This window comes from Amorphotheca resinae, assembly GCF_003019875.1.
Source record: "Amorphotheca resinae ATCC 22711 unplaced genomic scaffold M430scaffold_11, whole genome shotgun sequence".
Taxonomy (NCBI): domain Eukaryota; kingdom Fungi; phylum Ascomycota; class Leotiomycetes; order Helotiales; family Amorphothecaceae; genus Amorphotheca; species Amorphotheca resinae.
Window position 1 is genome coordinate 826,837 of NW_020194481.1, and position 17,369 is coordinate 844,205.

The window sequence follows — 17,369 nt, forward strand, 5'->3', positions numbered from 1 at the left end:
CTGGCAGATTGTCGGATTTCCTGTGCCAGCATAGGTAACCTTCAAGAATCCACCGAGGGAGATCCCTTCTTATGCTACGCACCATGCGAGAATACGAGCAGCGACTAAGTACAATAGCCAGCGACTTGCACGAATACCCCCTCTCATCCATGCTTGGAATTTCGGGGCTATATGCTCCGTCAGAAGGTTACGGCAGAATAGACTATTCAACTTTCGAGGAGATCTTGACGATCGTCGGGCTGGCTTTACGCGGAATGGTACAACGTTGTGCCTTGTCCTCCGGCATTAAGGTCCCTGTCAAAAGGCGGGGGAAGTTCAACTGTTCAAGGGGTTATTAACGCACGAATCGGTGCACTCTCGGGCCTTTTCAACAGCATTCAGCGAGCAAAGGCACTCTCCAGCGGCAGTGGCACCCGCGAAAACCAGTGCATTGCATCGTTATTGAGGATCCACAATCGTAGTGAGGATTGCAACAGAGAAGATCATGGAGATGAAGGAATTGGCAACACTTGTCGACTTCCAGCTTACCAGACATGGCGACGTATCCCGATGGAGTTAACCCAGAATACAGCATTTTGGTTGCATATGGGAGTACTACTCCTAGGCATGGAGGAGAAGAAGGTCTGCAATTTCTATCCGGTAGAATACATATAATAAATAATGCAGGCAGTCTGTGTAAGTGGGAAGGTAAAGAACCTTTCTGATGACTTCTCGCTTGGAGCAACTACACCCCCTGCTTGTGAGCGTACAGATCAGAGTATCAAGTGAGAAATTAATTATCAAAACCAGATCAGTAACTGGACTGTTAAGAAGGTTGCAATAATGCAATTTACAACATTTGTAAAGGTACCAGGAACATATAACCTTGTTCATGAGAAGGACTCAAGCACCTTGACTTACTCCGCGAATCAGAGTCACGTGCAAAAGGCCTTTCGGTTGGCGAAATCCCGAAGGCTTCAAAGTTCAACCTCCGACCCCTACTTGGTATACCAGGTATCAAAGTCGACGACCGCCACAATGGCCGCCTCTATGCTACGACGGTTCCTCATGCCATCCGTGCGGATGCCCCTTCGGATTACTAGTCAACCTGCATCTGCTCCTCAATTGCGACGCAACTTCTCCAGCACGCCTACCCCCTTCGCAACCTACAACCAGGTCGCAAAGGTACTGCCTCTCTTTCCACATATCGGCTTTCTCCTCTCCCTGACCATGTCTTTCTAACGCGCGCGCTATACGTAGGGATGCCGGAAAGCACAACGCGCGCGTAAAGCTGTCAGTCCAGCATTACACGATGTCAAAGCTTCTCAGCTCAAAGGGGTGTGCGTCAAGGTCGGGATCACCAAGCCCAAGAAGCCCAATTCGGCAGAGCGGAAGACGGCAAGAGTCAGGTTGTCGACGGGAAGGGTCATAACGGCATATATCCCGGGAGAGGGACACAATGTCCAGCAGCATAGTGTGGTTCTTGTGAGAGGAGGGAGAAGCCAGGATTGTCCTGGTGTGAGATACCATTTGGTTAGAGGGGCCATGGATCTGGTGAGTTCAATATTCTTTTACTCGGAATAGATGATGGTGTTTGCGAATAATATCGGAACAACACATTTCTAGCAGAAGGAGATGGCTAATATATGCTGTTCTAGGGTGGTGTGGGAAATAGAGCAACAAGTCGATCGAAATACGGAACGAAGAAGCCTAAGAAGGCTGCCGCTACCTAGAACTGAGCACAGCTGCTCATAAAATGGTCACTCGGTTTGGATGAAGATAGTATGTCTATAAGTATTATGGCGTTCAGGCATGCTCAAATACGTTTCATACGTCGATACAATGTACTATAGCCTCAGGGAACAGACAGAGACGGTTCCCAGCTGGTAATGAAAGCCGATCACTGGTAAAAAGCCTCTATTTCGCACATGGCAAATCCGGAGTGTCGTTCGTATTCCTGGCATTTTTTGTCGTCTCCAGGTCCCAATCCAATGAAGAAATCTACAACGGTGCCATTATGTCTCGCTCCAACGCCGCCCTACCGTTCCGGATAAGTAGTAGATCATCATGTTTTATTTACAAAAATGCAGTCCCTTTAGAAAGAAGGATGTTTATTCGGGTTTTTAGTCCTGCTGGTTCTCATATCCCTCTGGCTTTGATAAACCGTTAATATCGAAAAATCGAGAAGTGCCTATTGACTGTTAGCAATAATTCTGGAGGAAATGTTTCTCGCTCTTACAGGAATATCCCTTCCAATCAAAGTTGTCCTTTGGATTGCAATGGCACTTCAGATCCAGCCTTGTCTTCTCGCCAGTAGGGCAGTGCGTGAACGGGACGTGGTAATACGCGATATCGTTGAAGAAATGGATCTCTTCTTTCTTCAAGAGAAGACCGGCAGCGATCGAATGAACAGGGGCATCACCCCAACGTTCGTAGAAGAACCCTCCATCCTGGTCGAGAGCTTCAAAGTAATCTAAGTAAGCTTTCGATCGGAGCCAATCAAGGTTGCCGATTTCAAAATTAGACCACTGCACGATTTTGTAAGTATTCTGTTCTAAAGGTTCGTTATCAGCACTCACCATATGGCAATGGTTGTAAGTTTCTCCACCATCATCACTCAAGAAACCCATAGAGTTCCCCTCAGCAATATGCTCGGGATGGGCCTTCATGAATTTCTTTGTGCTATCCCACAGAGTAGGGATCGTCTCGACATACTCGTAAAGGCTCAGCACAAAGCTGTACTTCTTCTTGTTGTCGGCCATAAATTTGAATGGGTCGTAATCAATGTCGCAAAACAGCTCAATGCTAGGCTCAACTCGCCAGTACCATTCGTAGTTCAGCATCAACTCTTGACGGAAGAAGAATCCAGATTCGAATCGACACATGTGACGGTAGCTGACGGAGTCTCCGTAGATAATCTTCCTCTGGGCCATGTCTTCACGAACCTTGCGGGCCCTGTCCTGATCAATATGATCCGGGAAGGACCAATGCTCTACGGGAATCTGACCATAGTGAGTTTTGCCAGATACGAGAGAAGTGGTAACCTTCTTGAAGGTCTCATCGAAGGGCTTGTCGTTCAAAAAGACCCAATCGTAATGGAACTTCCGATTGAATCGATCTTCCACTTGACGAATAGACCGTGCAATCTCCCACAAGTCCGAGTTTCTTGCTAATGTTACGAAGGTCGCGTTCATTCTCGGGCCATCTGCAGTGGCAGGCGGAAGTCCCGCGGGTGTGTTGGGCGTCGTCTCAGTCGAGAGGTTTGTGTCTCCATCTGCTGGCTTCTGTCCAGCCTGTGGGTTCTTTCCAGCCTGTGATAATATGCCACTCTTGGTGAATTCGCTCAGGTTCCCTAATCGTTGGGTCGAAGAGGAAGAAGAGATGAAGTACACCACTGCAAGTCCCTAGACGTTGATCAATTTCAGCCTCGTTCGAGGTGTTGAGAAGAAGAGATCTGGAGACGTACGAAGAAGGCAAAGAGAATATATCTCAAGTACCTTGCCGTGCCGGAAGCCATTGTGGACGAATTGGCTGATTGTTGATGTTTATTATCTGGTGATCCCATAGACCAGGATCATGCGCGGCTGTGCCAAAGGAGCTCTAGAGAAGGGCTCTAAAGAGGGGAAGAAACAAATGGCATTCCAGTCAGTGCGATGGAGAAGAAGAGCGAGAAGAAGAGGCTGGAGAAAGAAGATAAGGTAATGAATAGGGGAAGAAAAGGTCAAAAGATTCGGACACGCGCAGTACCTTACGTGGAGGTGAGGCGTCCCTTAGGGGAGGATAATAATAGGAGGTCAATTCTGGCCTTTTCTGCAAGGATTTATCTGCGATTTACTAAATATCCTAACGAACATGTGGTGTGGGGATAGAATAGTTCCTAAAGCATACTAGTAACATTCCTATCTGGGTAAGGGTCTGTTGGCTTTACTGAGAGAGGCAAATATAGTCAGTATTACAGGACGTAATTTGTATTTAACATGTCACAGCACAGGGTACATTATATAATGCACCCCAGTAGTCGCGCGTCGCCGAAGCGAGAGAGGAGCATCGTCAAATTCACCTACCCACTACTACTTGACCTTCCACGGTTTGAAGAATCCAAGATATAATATTCGACGTACAACTCTTCCTATTCCAATCAACATCAGAGCGATAGACAATTGGAGCAGATTTCCGCCTTCCTTTACGGTGCTCACCAGAAAGGAGCCTTCACTTTCATTCTGACCAAGTTCCTGGAGACGATATCATCTCATCCACAGTACAACCCAACACCGAGAAACAGTCTGATATCCCTAACGCCGCCTTTCCTTGCCATCTATCCTGCCTTCATGGAGCCCGCGTCAATCTAAGTTTCACTGTCTGATCCAAGAGATATCCTGACCATGTCGTTCTTTGGCTTCGACGCGACTCTTCCCCGCGATCGTGGCCACAATACTTCCGCCCCCGGCTTCTCCCAGGCGGCAGACCCTTTCACTGGCCTCTCACGCCATGGTGATGATGATGGCGATGATGCGTGAGTTTAGACTGGTTTAGTTCTATGCGTGAGCTGACATGTCGCCCTTCTCAGACTTGATTTTGAAGATACCTACGATGGTCTAGGTGACCAGTTGGATGAGACGGATGATGTGTTTAATGATGATACCTTTGGGGGTGATGATTCCACGGCTGCCAACGGGAAGTCTGTAGGCAAGGACTTTGATTTCTTCGGACAGACTGCCAAAGTTTCGGGTGCGATCAGTGAAGAACAACTCCGCTTTTCTCGCCAGCAGCCAGCTTCCAAGGCTCCTCCGCCTACCTCCACCCTTTCCCAGCCTGCTTCAAAGCCTGCAAGGAGTGGATATGAGAAATACAAGGAGCCGGAATCTATCCCTGATATGCGGGTTGATCCCAACTTATGGGGGGTTACGCCAAAGCAGCCTGCTCCCGCTCCCGCTCCAGCCGCTTCAAGCGCATCTGGTACGCAAGCCGGTGGTCGAAAGATGATGAGTTTGGAGGAAGTTGAGGCTGCTATGCGCGCCCAAGTAAAGAAGCCGGCTCAGGCTCAGCCACAGGTGCCGCCTCAGCAGCAGTACCAGGCCCCTCCACAACACCAATATCTTCACCCACCTCCCCAGCAATACCAGCAGAATTACTCTCAACAACCTCATCAGCAATTTCCAGTTCAGGCTAGTAGTCCATCAAGAGAAGAGCCTCGGCCGGCGCATGCGGGACAGCCAAATCAACAACACGTTCAAATTTTGCAGCGGTCACAGCCTGCCCCAAGTCAACCTACTCCGCCACCAGCTCCCTCCCAACCAACTCATATTTTGCAAAATCCAAACCGCTATGCAACCGAGCAGCAAAGACCCGCACCAGCGGTGCAACATCCTGGCCATCAGCAACGTCATTCCGGCTCACGCCATATCATCACTCATCCGCACCAACTCGCCAATCTTTCTGAAGAAGAGAGGGCTGCCTTCCTCATGGAGGATGCAAAGCGGGCTAAGCGAAACCATAAGATATTTTTATTGTCGAAGGATAACGGGCTCATGACACCCCAGGACAAGAATTTCATTACTCGCATCCAGTTGCAGCAACTTGTGACTGCCACGGGGAACCCCAATGAGCATGGGACAGACTCAGCTTTGTCAGAAGATTTCTACTATCAGGTTCACAATCAGATCCGAGGGGGTCCTCGTCAACATCCTGGCCAGCCTTTAAGCAACTTTGCACAGACCTATTTATTCCAGACAGGTGGTCGCCATGGTGGTATGCGTAGACAGGCTCGAGGAGGTGACAACCATATGCAGCGTATGGAGCAACAGGTTCAACGTGCAGTCGAGGCCGCAAAGAACAAACCAAAGAATAAGCAATTGGTTATTGAGGGCAGCCTGGGCAAGATCTCCTTCAGCAACGCCAAGACTCCAAAGCCATTGCTCAACATTAAGCGTGGTGACAACGGAGCTGATGCACACCGACCTAATAATGCGGCTCGCGACCGTAAAGCTCATCAAGCAGCGGTTAGCGGTAGTGACAGGAAGACGGTCCTTACTGACATCGAGAATGTGTACAATACACTGATGCAGATGGAAGACCACGACCGTCAACTTCCACCGCCTCCGCATGATGACATTGACCCAGAGCTTGTTGGACGGCACATGGACTGGCGAGAGAAAGCACAGAAGCTCAACCAACAGTTGTGGCGACAATTGAAAGTTCACGAGCCCATCGGCGCTACAGCAGTTCATCCTTTCATTGCTTTCCTCTCATTTAGCAAAGGGAAGAAGGCAATTCCTCGCGTCTTCCGTCACATTACCCAAGAGCAGCGAACTACCATCTTGACCATGATAGTAATTCACCTTGATCAGCTTGATGTTGTGCGTCAAGCCCAACTTCATTCTGGTGAAACTCTATTGACGGCTGGTATCCGCGAGAACGTGGAATTGTTCTCATTGGCGGTGATGCCAAGTCTTTTCGCATATCTTAGTGAGGCTGAGTTGGATATCGTCAGTGGTGTTTTGGGTCTGATCCTCAATATCAACATTGATGTCATTTCTCGAACAAGAATCGGTGTTAGCATGTTGACCATGATTCTCAGCAGGGCTGAGCTCATCAAGCAGGCCGGAAATGCCAAAGAGCAGGAATGGGAGCAATGGTAAGTTTTCATCTGCGTTTGCATACTGGACAATAACGTTGACTATTATAGGGTCTCTACCTACAACCAGTTCTTCGATGCTTTAGAGCCGAGTCTCCCCACTATATTCCCGGGCACGGTCAACACTGGCGAGGATGTCTACGTCTGGCAATTCCTTGCCGCGATCGGTATTGGCGCTAGCCCTGATCAGCAACAAAGACTTGTTGTGGCTGTAAAGGACCGCGTCATGGAGACCGTGGCTCTTGCGAAGACCCTTCCCCCGGAAATGTCTAGTCAGCGATTGGCAAATGTCAACCTCTTCATGCGTTCTATCGGATTGGATGTCGAATTGCTTGCATGAACGATCGATATGATCTCATTACAACACTCAACCCAGCATTGAAACATTTTTCTTTCAGCACGATCTCTGAGGGATCAGGGAGGCATAGATGCGGCATGTGGTTGATCGGATTACGATTCCATCCTTCTTTCTTCGCCTCGGAATAAGCACAGCACTGTTTCTTCTGCGTAGCGACCACTCACTGTCATGTCAAATCAAAGGAAGCGGTTGGTTTTCTGGAATTTTTCCAAAATAGCACGGGATGACGAATCGATGGGAATAGAAGTATCTTATTCTTTTTTTAAAAAAAGGGCTCCTCTCGCTTTTTCCCTTGGCCATACCCAGTGAGATTGTGTTGTTGTCGTCTTAGCGCTCCAGGTAGATCGGGAGCATCTATCTACCTAGGGTTTCTCACGAGGAGAGATTATCTAGATACCGAAATGAAACGAAACTTCTTATAAAGTCTACGCGCTGTCGTGATCCTGTTAGCCCCTTTCTTTGCTTGGGAGAGTGAGGCGTCGGGTGATGGATGAGAGGCGCGAAAGTGCTCTTAGCTCTGTTTTGAATGGCGGTTTGATTGATTTGATAGTCCTTCCTTCCTTCCCTCCCTCTCTTTTTTTTTGCAAAAAATATCGTTATAGCACACTATTTTCTACATCACTAGTCGTAGTCCTGAAGACTGTCGTAACTCCGTCACCTACCTAATTGCTACCTACCTAGGTTAGGTGTGGGAATTTTGTGCTGTGCATTCTTAATCCAACATGCAAAATAACCCGAGAAGGGAGCCGAGCATAAAAGAAAAGGGGGCTCAAGCGAGAATCGATTCATTTCAGCGCTTCGCATTTCAGTGTTTTTCCAAAGAGGCAACTTCATCTTAGTAAGGGGATAGCTTATTCATGAATACCTAGGTTTTTGACTTTCCGTTTTCTATATACTCAGTATATACATTCTAGTAATTCTACTACCCTAGTTGGGTCTTGGTGGGATAGGCTTGGGCCCTGGGACGTAGTCTTGGACGCCAGCCATGGACATCAACCAGACATCACCGGGCGACTTGACGCCCTTAGGACCGCCCAGGAAGTTTTGCGGGAAGCCGATATCGAAGGGAGTAGCGCCCTCGATTTCACTGATCTCCTGCTCGCTCAGCTCAAGCGTCAGGCCCTCGATGTTGCCCTTCAGGTGCTCAATCTTGCGCCCTCCAACGATCGGGAAGACGTAGGGCGCCTTCTGCATAACGTATGCCAGAGCAACGCTGGTGATCTGTGTCTTCTTGGCATTGGCGATCTTCTCGAGCACTTTGCTGATCTTGATTGCCGCCTCGCTGGCCTCGCTGCGCCTGCCTTGTTCCTGGCTCTTCCGCTGCTCGTCGGACTTGAAGTTACCGCCTCCGAGAGCTCCCCACGGGGCCAAGCCCATGCCTTCAGCAGCGCACATTGGGAGGATGTCACGCTCGAAGTCGCGGTGCTCCGCGCTCCAGCGGCCTTGGTAGACGGAAAATTGACGCATTCCGTTTTGGCGGGCGTATTCGTTGCACTTGCTGACGATCCAGGCTGGGGTGTCAGAGATACCGAGGTACAGGACCTTGCCAGCGAGGACCATGGCGTTGAGGGATTGCATCAGCTCGGGAATGGAGCAGGTGAAATCCCACCAATGAACGTAGAGCTGAGGATATCGTGTCAGAGACTGAAAGAAAGGAAGCCGGAGGTGGGATCACGTACCAGATCAATATAGGTGGTTTGCAGCTTCTTCAAGCTGGCCTCCAATGAGAGGTGAAGAGACTTGGTGCCATTGCCGGTGGCGTTGATGATGATCTCCTTGTCGCCTTTGCCAGCGCGGTAACATGTTGTGAACTTGGTGGCGATGACCATTTGGTCTCTGTTTCCCCTCTTCTTCATCCATTCTCCAAGCCATTTCTCGGACTCCTCGGCCTATGATTGTGTCAGGATGAAAGGCATTGTCTTCGGCTGGGCAGTCGGCCTTACCTGGTAGTTATTGGCTGTGTCGATGAAGTTCCCGCCGGATTCTGGAGGGGTAAGTTGTAAGTTTAGAGCTTGAAGAAAGTAGAAGGTAGAAGGAGGAGGATGGCAGCTAGTACAAACCATAGAAGTAGTCAAGAATGGCTTCGGTAGTCTTCTGATCACACTCGCCCATGAAGTCCTTCCTAAGGGGTACCCGTCAGGATTGGTCAGAGCAGGAGATGTGGAAGCTCACCAATCGTTACCGAAGTTCATTGTCCCAAGACACAATGGGCTGACTCGAACAGATGCCGTTGGAGCCAACAGTCTGTAGCGGCCCAGGGGCGTCTTGGGCTGCGGGGTTGGAGGTGGGAAGGGCATGTTGGAGGTCTATGGAGAGGATTGGAAAGAGTTGATGGGTAGAGGTGATTGATTGAAGAGCGAAGGGAGAAGCAGAGAAGCAGAGAAGCTGATTGAGAAAGAGGAAATGGAACAGAACACCGTTATACTCAGATATTTATACTGAGATCATTCGGAGATAAAATAGCTACATCCGTCAGGCTGCATGGCGGCTCTGTCTCGGTCAGCAAGCGCGTGTGGGGATGTGTGGACCAGGTCCATGGTGACGTCCCTGAAGCATTAACTCCGGGCAGAGCTTCCTTAGAGCCTGGGCACAGTCCGCCGTCTCTCCGCCGGAGAAACATACCGCCGGAGCCGGGAAGTAAAGCCAGGCCCAAGGGAGACTAGTCGAGCAGCTACTCCGGAAGAAGTAAGGTCCATAATCGTCTCCGGATATACCGTACCTTGTAGCCCCATAGAGCTTCTCTCGACCTCCCTTCACTCTTGACTTCTTCCACAACCATATCTCCTGGCACGTTGCCGTTGACCATCATACAGAATCTACATCCTCGTGCGCTGAGAGTTGGCACTTGACCTCTCTATCATTCTTCGGCCTAGAACCTGAGAATCTGTCTCAGCGTGTCGGCCGGCTACTGGGTGATACGCAGGGATACACCACCTGTGTCCCCTTTGCATGAGCATATTGCTTCTTCAACCTTGCATCTACCAGTCAAGACCCTCGTGAGAATCTCGGCTTCTCTGGATGATGGCGAGGATGCTACTCACCAGTTTGCTCTATCAGACCAGCCTACTCCTGCTGCTTGTTACAATACAAAGCAGGAGAGCAGGAGAGCAGGGCTGGATGCTACTGACAGCAGATAGATAGACAGATGAGATCCTATCTTGCACCATCTTACCCCAGACCCCACGCGGTCTTCTGTGGCGCTTGGTGATGGCCAATCTCATCACTGAAAAGTACCTATACCTTACCTTACCTTACCTTGCCTCACCTATAGCGAATCACCCCCCCTGGATCACGTGGGCGGCCCCGGCCGGGGGCCCCACTTCCAGATTTCTCTCCCACTTTCAACTTTTCACCGCTGCTCTTTAATTTTTCTCTCTCTCTCTCTCTCTTTTCATATATATGAGAAAATATATATCACATCGTTCTCATCTGTCTCACAAATCCAGCACAAAACGCATTGTTGTACACCCCTTTTCCCGTGTTGGTGCGGCGAATGCACAGAGTTGGGACCTATTTAGCAGAGGACAGCTGCTTTATAAAACACCACTCTCAAAATGACGATGCTCTTGTCAGCACAATTGCCGGCCCCCACGATTTCGAAAAGACCGGGGTAAACATCCTGGACCGTCCAGCCGCTGGGGAACTGGTGACTGTGGCTAAGGTTCAATCTGAGACCCATGGACCCCCCTTCTTGAACGAGAAGGGAGACGGGGGCCCTGAGGAACCTCACCGGCCCAGAAGCTTGAATTCTGACCGATCGACGGTCAGCGACTATGATGATGCGGATGATTTCCCCGAGGGGGGTCTGAGGGCCTGGACTGTTGTTGTTGGGGCCTTCTGTGGCTCCTTCTCAGTTTTTGGGATCATCAACAGCACAGGCGTCCTGTTGGCATACTTCAAGGATCACCAGCTGAAGGACTACAGCACAAGCCAAATAGGATGGATCTTCGGCCTCTCACTCTTCCTGACCTTCTTCTGTGGAGCGCCAGTCGGGCCAATCTTTGATGCCTATGGCCCTAGGGCCTTGGTGTTTGCTGGGAGCATCCTTCTACTCGCTTCAATGTTCCTTCTAGGAGTTTGTACCAGTAAGTTATTCCCTAACTGCATTTCGCACGTATCACTCACAAGCACAGAATACTGGCACTTCTTCCTCGTTTACAGTGTCTTGAACGGCATTGGGGGCTGCCTGATCAACACCCCCTGCATCGCCTCCATAGGGCACTTCTTCCTGAAGAAACGCGGAAATGCTACGGGGATCGCCATGACGTCCGGCTCCATCGGCGGCATCATCTTTCCGCTCATGCTGGAGAGGCTCTTCCCCATGGTAGGGTTTGCATGGGCAACACGTATTCTGGGATTCATCCTTCTCTTCCTGCTTGTGCTCACCAATCTCCTACTCCGGAGCCGCCTACCCCGCAAGCCCATAGAAAGTCTCCGAAGCGTGTCCCCTGATCTCACGGTCTTCAAAGACATCCCCTTCGCACTAGTGGCCCTGGGAATCTTCCTAATGGAATGGGGTCTTTTCGTCCCCCTGACCTACATCACCTCCTACGTCGTAGCCTACGGCCACAGCACTTCCTTCAGCTTCTCCATCCTCGCCGTCTTCAACGCTGGCTCCTTCTTTGGTCGGTTTTTTGCCGGCCTAGTCGCCGACATGATAGGCCGGATGAATACGCTGATCCTCAGCATCGGCTTATGCGTCGTCGGCTGCTTCGCGCTGTGGCTCCCCGCCAGCGGCTCCATGGCTATGATCATCGTCTTCTCGGTCATCTTCGGCTTCGTCAGCGGCAGCAACCTGAGTCTAAGCCCCGTGTGCGTCGGCCAGATGTGCAAGACGGAGAACTACGGCCGCTACTACGCTACCTGCTGGATGTTCGTCGCGTTCGGTACTCTAACCGCGCTCCCGATCGCGGGACAGGTCTTGATCGCTACTGAGTACAACTATTGGGGCGTCATCGTCTTTGCGGGCATATCTTATACCGCGGCTGGGCTTTGCCTCATCGCTGCTAGGGTCCTGGCCGTGGGATGGAAGGTTACTACCGTCTACTGAACAGCTGACCGACTCAGATGATCGAGGTCTCCGTATGAAGAGGAGGGACAAAATTAAAAGAAAGCCCACTCATTTGAGGTGGTGGATGTAGGGGTCGTACTTAAATTCTGGTTGAGTATCTTTTCTGATTGCGTGAACTGCCAATTTAACTGTCAATTCGTTTGTCAATTTGGTTATATGATTGAAACATACACACACACATACATCTATCCATACGTACCTTACATAAACACACACACATATATACCTTATACATATATATAGCCAGACAGTCTCTACATAGAAAAATAAGACAACGTTTTCATTCTTTCATTTGATCGATATACCTTCTCCATCGGCGATGCGCAAAAGTATCAGTTCGTCAATCCAAACTTCACTCCCGCCCAATATCGGAACTATTCGTGTGATTGGAGCCCCTAGTCCCATCCTCCTAACATTTTCCCGTACTTAGATACGCTTACCAAAAGGAGCTTACCATTTTCAATTACTGTATAAGAAAGAAATAGGGACAGGTTCTGGGGAGTCTAGAGTGAACAATCCGACGCCGGGGACGTATATTTAAACAGTATGTACAATAAATGATCCACGGCAGCCCAGACCACGCCAGACCATGACCCATGGCCGCAGGGTTACCGTCATCATTCCCTTCCCCCCACCTCTTGCTTGCTAGGACTCGAGGATCTTAACATGTCCAGATACCCACGACACCATCTCTGCGGCCCTCGGTCAAGTAGCCATCCTTGATACGAACGCGCTCGACAATGGCCGCTTTGCTGTTCTCCTCGACGCCCGCCCCGCAATCCCAATGCCTCCCATCTGTCTTATCGTACACTTTAGCCACGTCTTCGCCGGCGGCGGCCACGATGCGCCGGCTGTCGAACATCATGCTTGTGATCGGGGAGTCGTAGGCGTAGGCGTCGTGGATGGCTCCTGTTCTGAGATCCCAGATCTAGTTCTTTGTCAGCGGCTTTGTTTTTTCATCGAGGAAGAGGTTGGATTTTGGTTTTTCAAATTGGAAAAAAAGATAAACTTACTCGGATACTTCGGTCCAAACTCCCAGTAACTAGATGCACATCGTCAAACTGTAGACATGTCACGGGTCCCGTGTGTCCTACGAGACTCCGATGAACCTGCCCGCTCCTCAGATCCCATAAGCGAACCATCCCATCAGCTGTACCACAGGCCAGGGCGGCGTCGAAGACCTGCACTGCGCCGACGAAATCCGCTGAAGCGTCTGGTAATCGATTGGTTTGCCGCCATGCGCCTTCATTTGAGCCTATTGTGGCTGAGGCTTGGGCTGCTGCCCACATGACATCCAGAGTCTGAACACATCGGCCCTTCACGAGATCCCATTGCCGGAGTGTCTTGTCTGCTGATCCTGAGATAAGAGTGTCGCCCGTGAAATGCAACGCTGTGATCTCGTCCACATGTGCTTCTAATGTGAAGAGAGGACAATCCACCATGCTCCCAGGAGATGGGAGAACCTGCTCGTCATCTGGACTCCCGAACGCTAATGGGTCCTCATCTTCGTCGGTCTCCTTGTTGATTCGGTTACTTTGGGGTTCGTAGCGGGCTTTGCTGAGATCCCATAATCGAACGGTAGCATCCATGGATCCCGTGGCTACAATATTGTCCTCTACTTGTAGGGTCCGTACAGATGCAGTGTGACCTTCAAGAAAGCCTATACACCGTCCTGCACTCATGTCCCACACCCTGACAGTGTCATCTAGAGCCGATGTAACCATTGTGCCAAATGGAACATCGAAATCCAGTGCCGTGATCATATCAGTGTGAGCTTGGAGCTCTCGGATGTTAGACCCGGGCTCGAAATGCTCATGTAAAATAGGCATAGATTTCCTACGAATCGTCTTATGCCGCTTCGTCCGTGTAGGGGTGGTATTTGCTGAAGGCAACTTCTCATATATCGATTCAGACATGAACGAAGCATCCATCGCAGAATCCTCTGCTTCCCCGGACTCCTCAGCCGTTTTCGTTTGGGCTAGCGCCTCAGCCTCAGCGAGCTGCTCCTGCGCTTCTTCCAGTCTATTCTCTACGTCCAGTACTGTTGAAAAATCAGTCTTCTATCCAGCCTGTAATGCTTAAAAGATACGAACTGTCATGCTCTAATAATGCCTCTTCTTGTTCCAGCCCGGCTAACCGTTCCAGCACTATCTTCCTCATGCCATTAAGGTTGGCAATCTTGTTGTCAATTTCACGAATCTCGCTGCTCGCCATATTCTTGCGGATGCTCATCATCTCTAATTGGTGATTTAAGGTAGCCTGGTCCTTCTGGAGTTTCGCCAGCGTAGGAGGTGTATCTGATTCCGATTTCCCATCCTCTATCAACTTCCTCCCCCTCGACGTGCGTCTTCGATGCCGCTTGCCATCCGGACTATTCTCCGGCAAGGTGGCTTGGAAGCCTTGGAATAATGAGTAGGCATTATCGTCGTCTGGGATGTTGTTCAAAAGCTCGTCGGGTAGGTATGAGAGGGCACGGTATTGGATCTCCGAGGTAGACAGTTTCGAGCGCACCAGATCTGTAGGGCTCGTCCTCGCAAGAGAGAAGACGCTTCGTTGTATGTTTGGCCGCCTTAATTGTCTATGTAGGTCGCTCATCGCATTTTGGTAGTGGGCGCTCGAAGAAGGATCCGTTATAGGCCCCATCAGGTGTCCCGCCGTGGTGGTAACCTTTCTCCCGAATGCCTCCAGCCCCCGTGTCTGTTTTATGTCAGTATCTCCCTCCCGCTGGAAGGTGGCCGACACCTACAGAGATTATGGCGGAATCATCGTCCTCGGGATCTCTGAACGGAGACGCATTGCGGCTGCTCGACCCAGCCATACGTTTTCATTCACCGTACAACGAACATATAATGGTTGAAGCTATTCGAGGCCGGGGTTTTCTGGTCGGGGAGACGGTTGTGAAGTGAGATATTGTTGCGAAGCTGTTTTGCCGTGTTTATCTCTCTTGGTCTTGTGAAGCCGATGATGCTCGCGTGAACGCCACACGTGTGGCTTGGTGTGCGGCCGCCAGGAACAGGAATTGACAGGGGTTTCCACTGACCTCTGTGACTCCCCTCTTCTGGAGAGAAGACGTAAAGACAAGCCTGCGACTCCGATAGAGAAATTCTGCTCCTGAATCTGGCTGGTGGGATCTCCTGACCACGAAACAAAACTCTGGTACCAATCAATCGTCCAATTCCCGTTCAACAGGCAGTATGGACGCCGCAATTGATCTTTCAGATGCCAACAAGGCTCTGGATCTCTCCAATATTCGGTTCCAGCTCATGTAAGGCCTCCTATTACTCTATACATCATTAAGATGCTAATAAGATACATCAATACAGTCGATTGGAAGATACAATCACATTTCACCTCATCGAGCGAGTGCAGTTCCCTCTCAACGGGACAATCTACAAACCCGGCGCTGTGCAGATCCCAAACAGCACACTCAGCTTCCTTGACTGGACGTTGCGCGAGCGAGAGAAGCTTGACTCTCTGATCCGCCGCTTCCAGTCTCCCGACGAGTACCCCTTCTTCCCCGACGCCGTGCAGACACCGATCCTGCAGCCGCTACACTACCCTAAGATCCTGCACAAGAACGACGTCAATGTCAACGAGAAGATCAAGAAACGGTACATCGAAGACTTCCTGCCCAAGGCCTGTGCGGATTTCGGCCGGGGAGACAGGGGCGAGACGGAGGAGAACTATGGCTCGGCAGCCACGGCCGATATTGCTTGTCTACAGGCGCTCTCACGACGAATCCATTTTGGCAAGTTTGTCGCCGAGTCGAAGTTCAGGGCGGAGCCGGAAAGGTTCACACAGTTGATAAAGGCGGAGGACAGAGAGGGCATTGGCGCGGCGATCACGAACGAGGCGGTGGAGAAGAAGGTGCTGGAGCGGTTACGACTGAAGGCTAGGACGTACGGCACGGATCCCAGCATAGGTGCAGAGGGCCCCGAGAAGATCAACGTCGATGCCGTGGTGGCGATGTACAAGGACTTTGTAATCCCACTTACAAAGGAGGTGGAGGTTGAATACTTGATGCAAAGACTAGAACCCGAATAAGAGAGAGGGACGTGGTACGGCTTTGACCAGCTGCATATTTTATGATTATTGCTGGGGATTTAGATAATCACTAATGGCTTTAACTGCACCCTCAAACTTGCTCGCTTCTATCAAGATCATAGATCCTTGTGGCTTGATCCCCATCTCCTGGAACGCTCTCTTGCTATCCGCCATCCCATCGCCCATATCCTTCGTATATTCGTACGATCCCGCCGCCAGCGCATGCCGCTGCAACACCTCATCCTCTGGGTGGAAAAAGAAGGTTTCCTTCGCACCCTTAATCGCCTTATTCTTCTTCTGCTTGGGCGCATCCTCCTGATCCAGCGTCGACGCTATCTCATGATACGTCTTCGAGATGATCAAGTAGTGCGTGAACTCGTACGGTTCCTTATCCTCAACAGCGGCCTCCAGCTCGTCAATCAGCATGCTATACATGGGCGGCGAGATCTCCGACGGGCAGTTGATCAGGCGTTCCGTAAGGAGCAGGCCCACCTGGGCCGCGGGGTTCGCGAGCACGCTGCCCAGCGCCGCGAGCGCCGGGTTGGTCTTCGCCTTCTCCACCACATACTGCGTCAGGTCCTGCATGACCTTCTTGTCGCGGTGCTCGTGCATGTTCAGGATCGTCAGGAAGGCATACGCGTCCGTCTCTTCCCCGTCCACCTTGACCGTCGACCCGACCGTCGGCTGCGAGAGGATGAGATCGGCCAGCGCCGAGAGGTCGAAGAGCTGATGGTCCACGTCGAGCAGTTGCCGCAAGAGGCTCTTGAGCCCGTGGAAGTCGATGTCGGGCTTGAAATTGAACCATTCGAACTCGACATCCACCACGTCCATGCTCTGCAGAGTAGGTCAGAAAGAAAATGCAAGACCACGGGAAATGGCCGAGTTCGGCGGGCTAACTCACGGTGTCACTGTCACTACCCTCATCCTGCGCTGGAGGCGCATCCTCCAGCACCTCGGGGTCGCGTACTCTCTTCTTAACCATTGTGGCGCTTTTACTTGGGCTGTACCAGGTTGGACACAAAAATTCCGTGGGGATCTTCCATTGACGTGGGATCCCTTATCATCACGTGCGATAAGGTTTCGCGAGGTGAAAATTCCCCCCTAACCCCACCAACATCTCTTCCCCTCATCCTCTGTTCTTTATCCGCAACGGACCTTTCGGTCCTCATTTTCTGGTCGCTGCTTTAAATCTACGACATAAGAATTACCAGAGGTCTCTTACACAAGCCACATCAACCTTAAATACTATGCTCGCCTTAGATTCCGGGTTGCCCTGCTGTCTG

At 50.7% G+C, this 17,369-nt stretch overlaps 8 protein-coding genes across 8 annotated transcripts; 4 read left to right on the forward strand and 4 right to left on the reverse strand.

The window, feature by feature from the left end:
• Positions 1-1,017: 1,017 nt before the first annotated feature.
• Positions 1,018-2,129, forward strand: M430DRAFT_61177 (hypothetical protein; the record flags this gene model as incomplete). Its single annotated transcript, XM_024868906.1, has 3 exons — positions 1,018-1,164; positions 1,240-1,533; positions 1,638-2,129. 3 exons carry the CDS (start codon positions 1,018-1,020, stop codon positions 1,710-1,712), a joined length of 516 nt encoding a protein of 171 aa, XP_024717964.1. The 3' UTR covers positions 1,713-2,129.
• M430DRAFT_30673 (glycosyltransferase family 15 protein) lies at positions 2,103-3,496 on the reverse strand (the record flags this gene model as incomplete). The annotated part of the gene is made up of 4 exons (XM_024865967.1): positions 2,103-2,170; positions 2,219-2,507; positions 2,559-3,383; positions 3,446-3,496. 4 exons carry the CDS (start codon positions 3,494-3,496, stop codon positions 2,103-2,105), a joined length of 1,233 nt encoding a protein of 410 aa, XP_024717965.1.
• A 552-nt stretch (positions 3,497-4,048) lies between these two features.
• On the forward strand, positions 4,049-7,384 carry M430DRAFT_69235 (hypothetical protein). Its single transcript, XM_024869412.1, has 3 exons — positions 4,049-4,492; positions 4,547-6,613; positions 6,665-7,384. The coding sequence occupies exons 1-3, from the start codon at positions 4,362-4,364 to the stop codon at positions 6,951-6,953; spliced, it is 2,487 nt and encodes an 828-aa protein (XP_024717966.1). The 5' UTR covers positions 4,049-4,361; the 3' UTR covers positions 6,954-7,384.
• Positions 7,385-7,811: 427 nt separating this feature from the next.
• On the reverse strand, positions 7,812-9,494 carry M430DRAFT_36996 (hypothetical protein). Its single transcript, XM_024867034.1, has 5 exons — positions 9,144-9,494; positions 9,032-9,093; positions 8,915-8,955; positions 8,651-8,860; positions 7,812-8,594 (listed from the first exon to the last, which is right to left on the reverse strand). The coding sequence occupies exons 1-5, from the start codon at positions 9,266-9,268 to the stop codon at positions 7,899-7,901; spliced, it is 1,134 nt and encodes a 377-aa protein (XP_024717967.1). The 5' UTR covers positions 9,269-9,494; the 3' UTR covers positions 7,812-7,898.
• Positions 9,495-10,464: 970 nt separating this feature from the next.
• M430DRAFT_108520 (hypothetical protein) lies at positions 10,465-12,021 on the forward strand (the record flags this gene model as incomplete). Its single annotated transcript, XM_024861220.1, has 2 exons — positions 10,465-11,056; positions 11,105-12,021. The coding sequence occupies 2 exons, from the start codon at positions 10,465-10,467 to the stop codon at positions 12,019-12,021; spliced, it is 1,509 nt and encodes a 502-aa protein (XP_024717968.1).
• Positions 12,022-12,703: 682 nt separating this feature from the next.
• Positions 12,704-14,968, reverse strand: M430DRAFT_61182 (hypothetical protein; the record flags this gene model as incomplete). Its single annotated transcript, XM_024868907.1, has 4 exons — positions 14,789-14,968; positions 14,136-14,739; positions 13,056-14,083; positions 12,704-12,970 (listed from the first exon to the last, which is right to left on the reverse strand). Exons 1-4 carry the CDS (start codon positions 14,858-14,860, stop codon positions 12,704-12,706), a joined length of 1,971 nt encoding a protein of 656 aa, XP_024717969.1. The 5' UTR covers positions 14,861-14,968.
• Positions 14,969-15,236: 268 nt separating this feature from the next.
• M430DRAFT_127294 (hypothetical protein) lies at positions 15,237-16,179 on the forward strand (the record flags this gene model as incomplete). The annotated part of the gene is made up of 2 exons (XM_024862019.1): positions 15,237-15,307; positions 15,366-16,179. The coding sequence occupies 2 exons, from the start codon at positions 15,237-15,239 to the stop codon at positions 16,084-16,086; spliced, it is 792 nt and encodes a 263-aa protein (XP_024717970.1). The 3' UTR covers positions 16,087-16,179.
• On the reverse strand, positions 16,132-17,087 carry M430DRAFT_69240 (hypothetical protein; the record flags this gene model as incomplete). The annotated part of the gene is made up of 2 exons (XM_024869413.1): positions 16,988-17,087; positions 16,132-16,920 (listed from the first exon to the last, which is right to left on the reverse strand). The coding sequence occupies exons 1-2, from the start codon at positions 17,066-17,068 to the stop codon at positions 16,132-16,134; spliced, it is 870 nt and encodes a 289-aa protein (XP_024717971.1). The 5' UTR covers positions 17,069-17,087.
• Between the last annotated feature and the right edge of the window lie 282 nt (positions 17,088-17,369).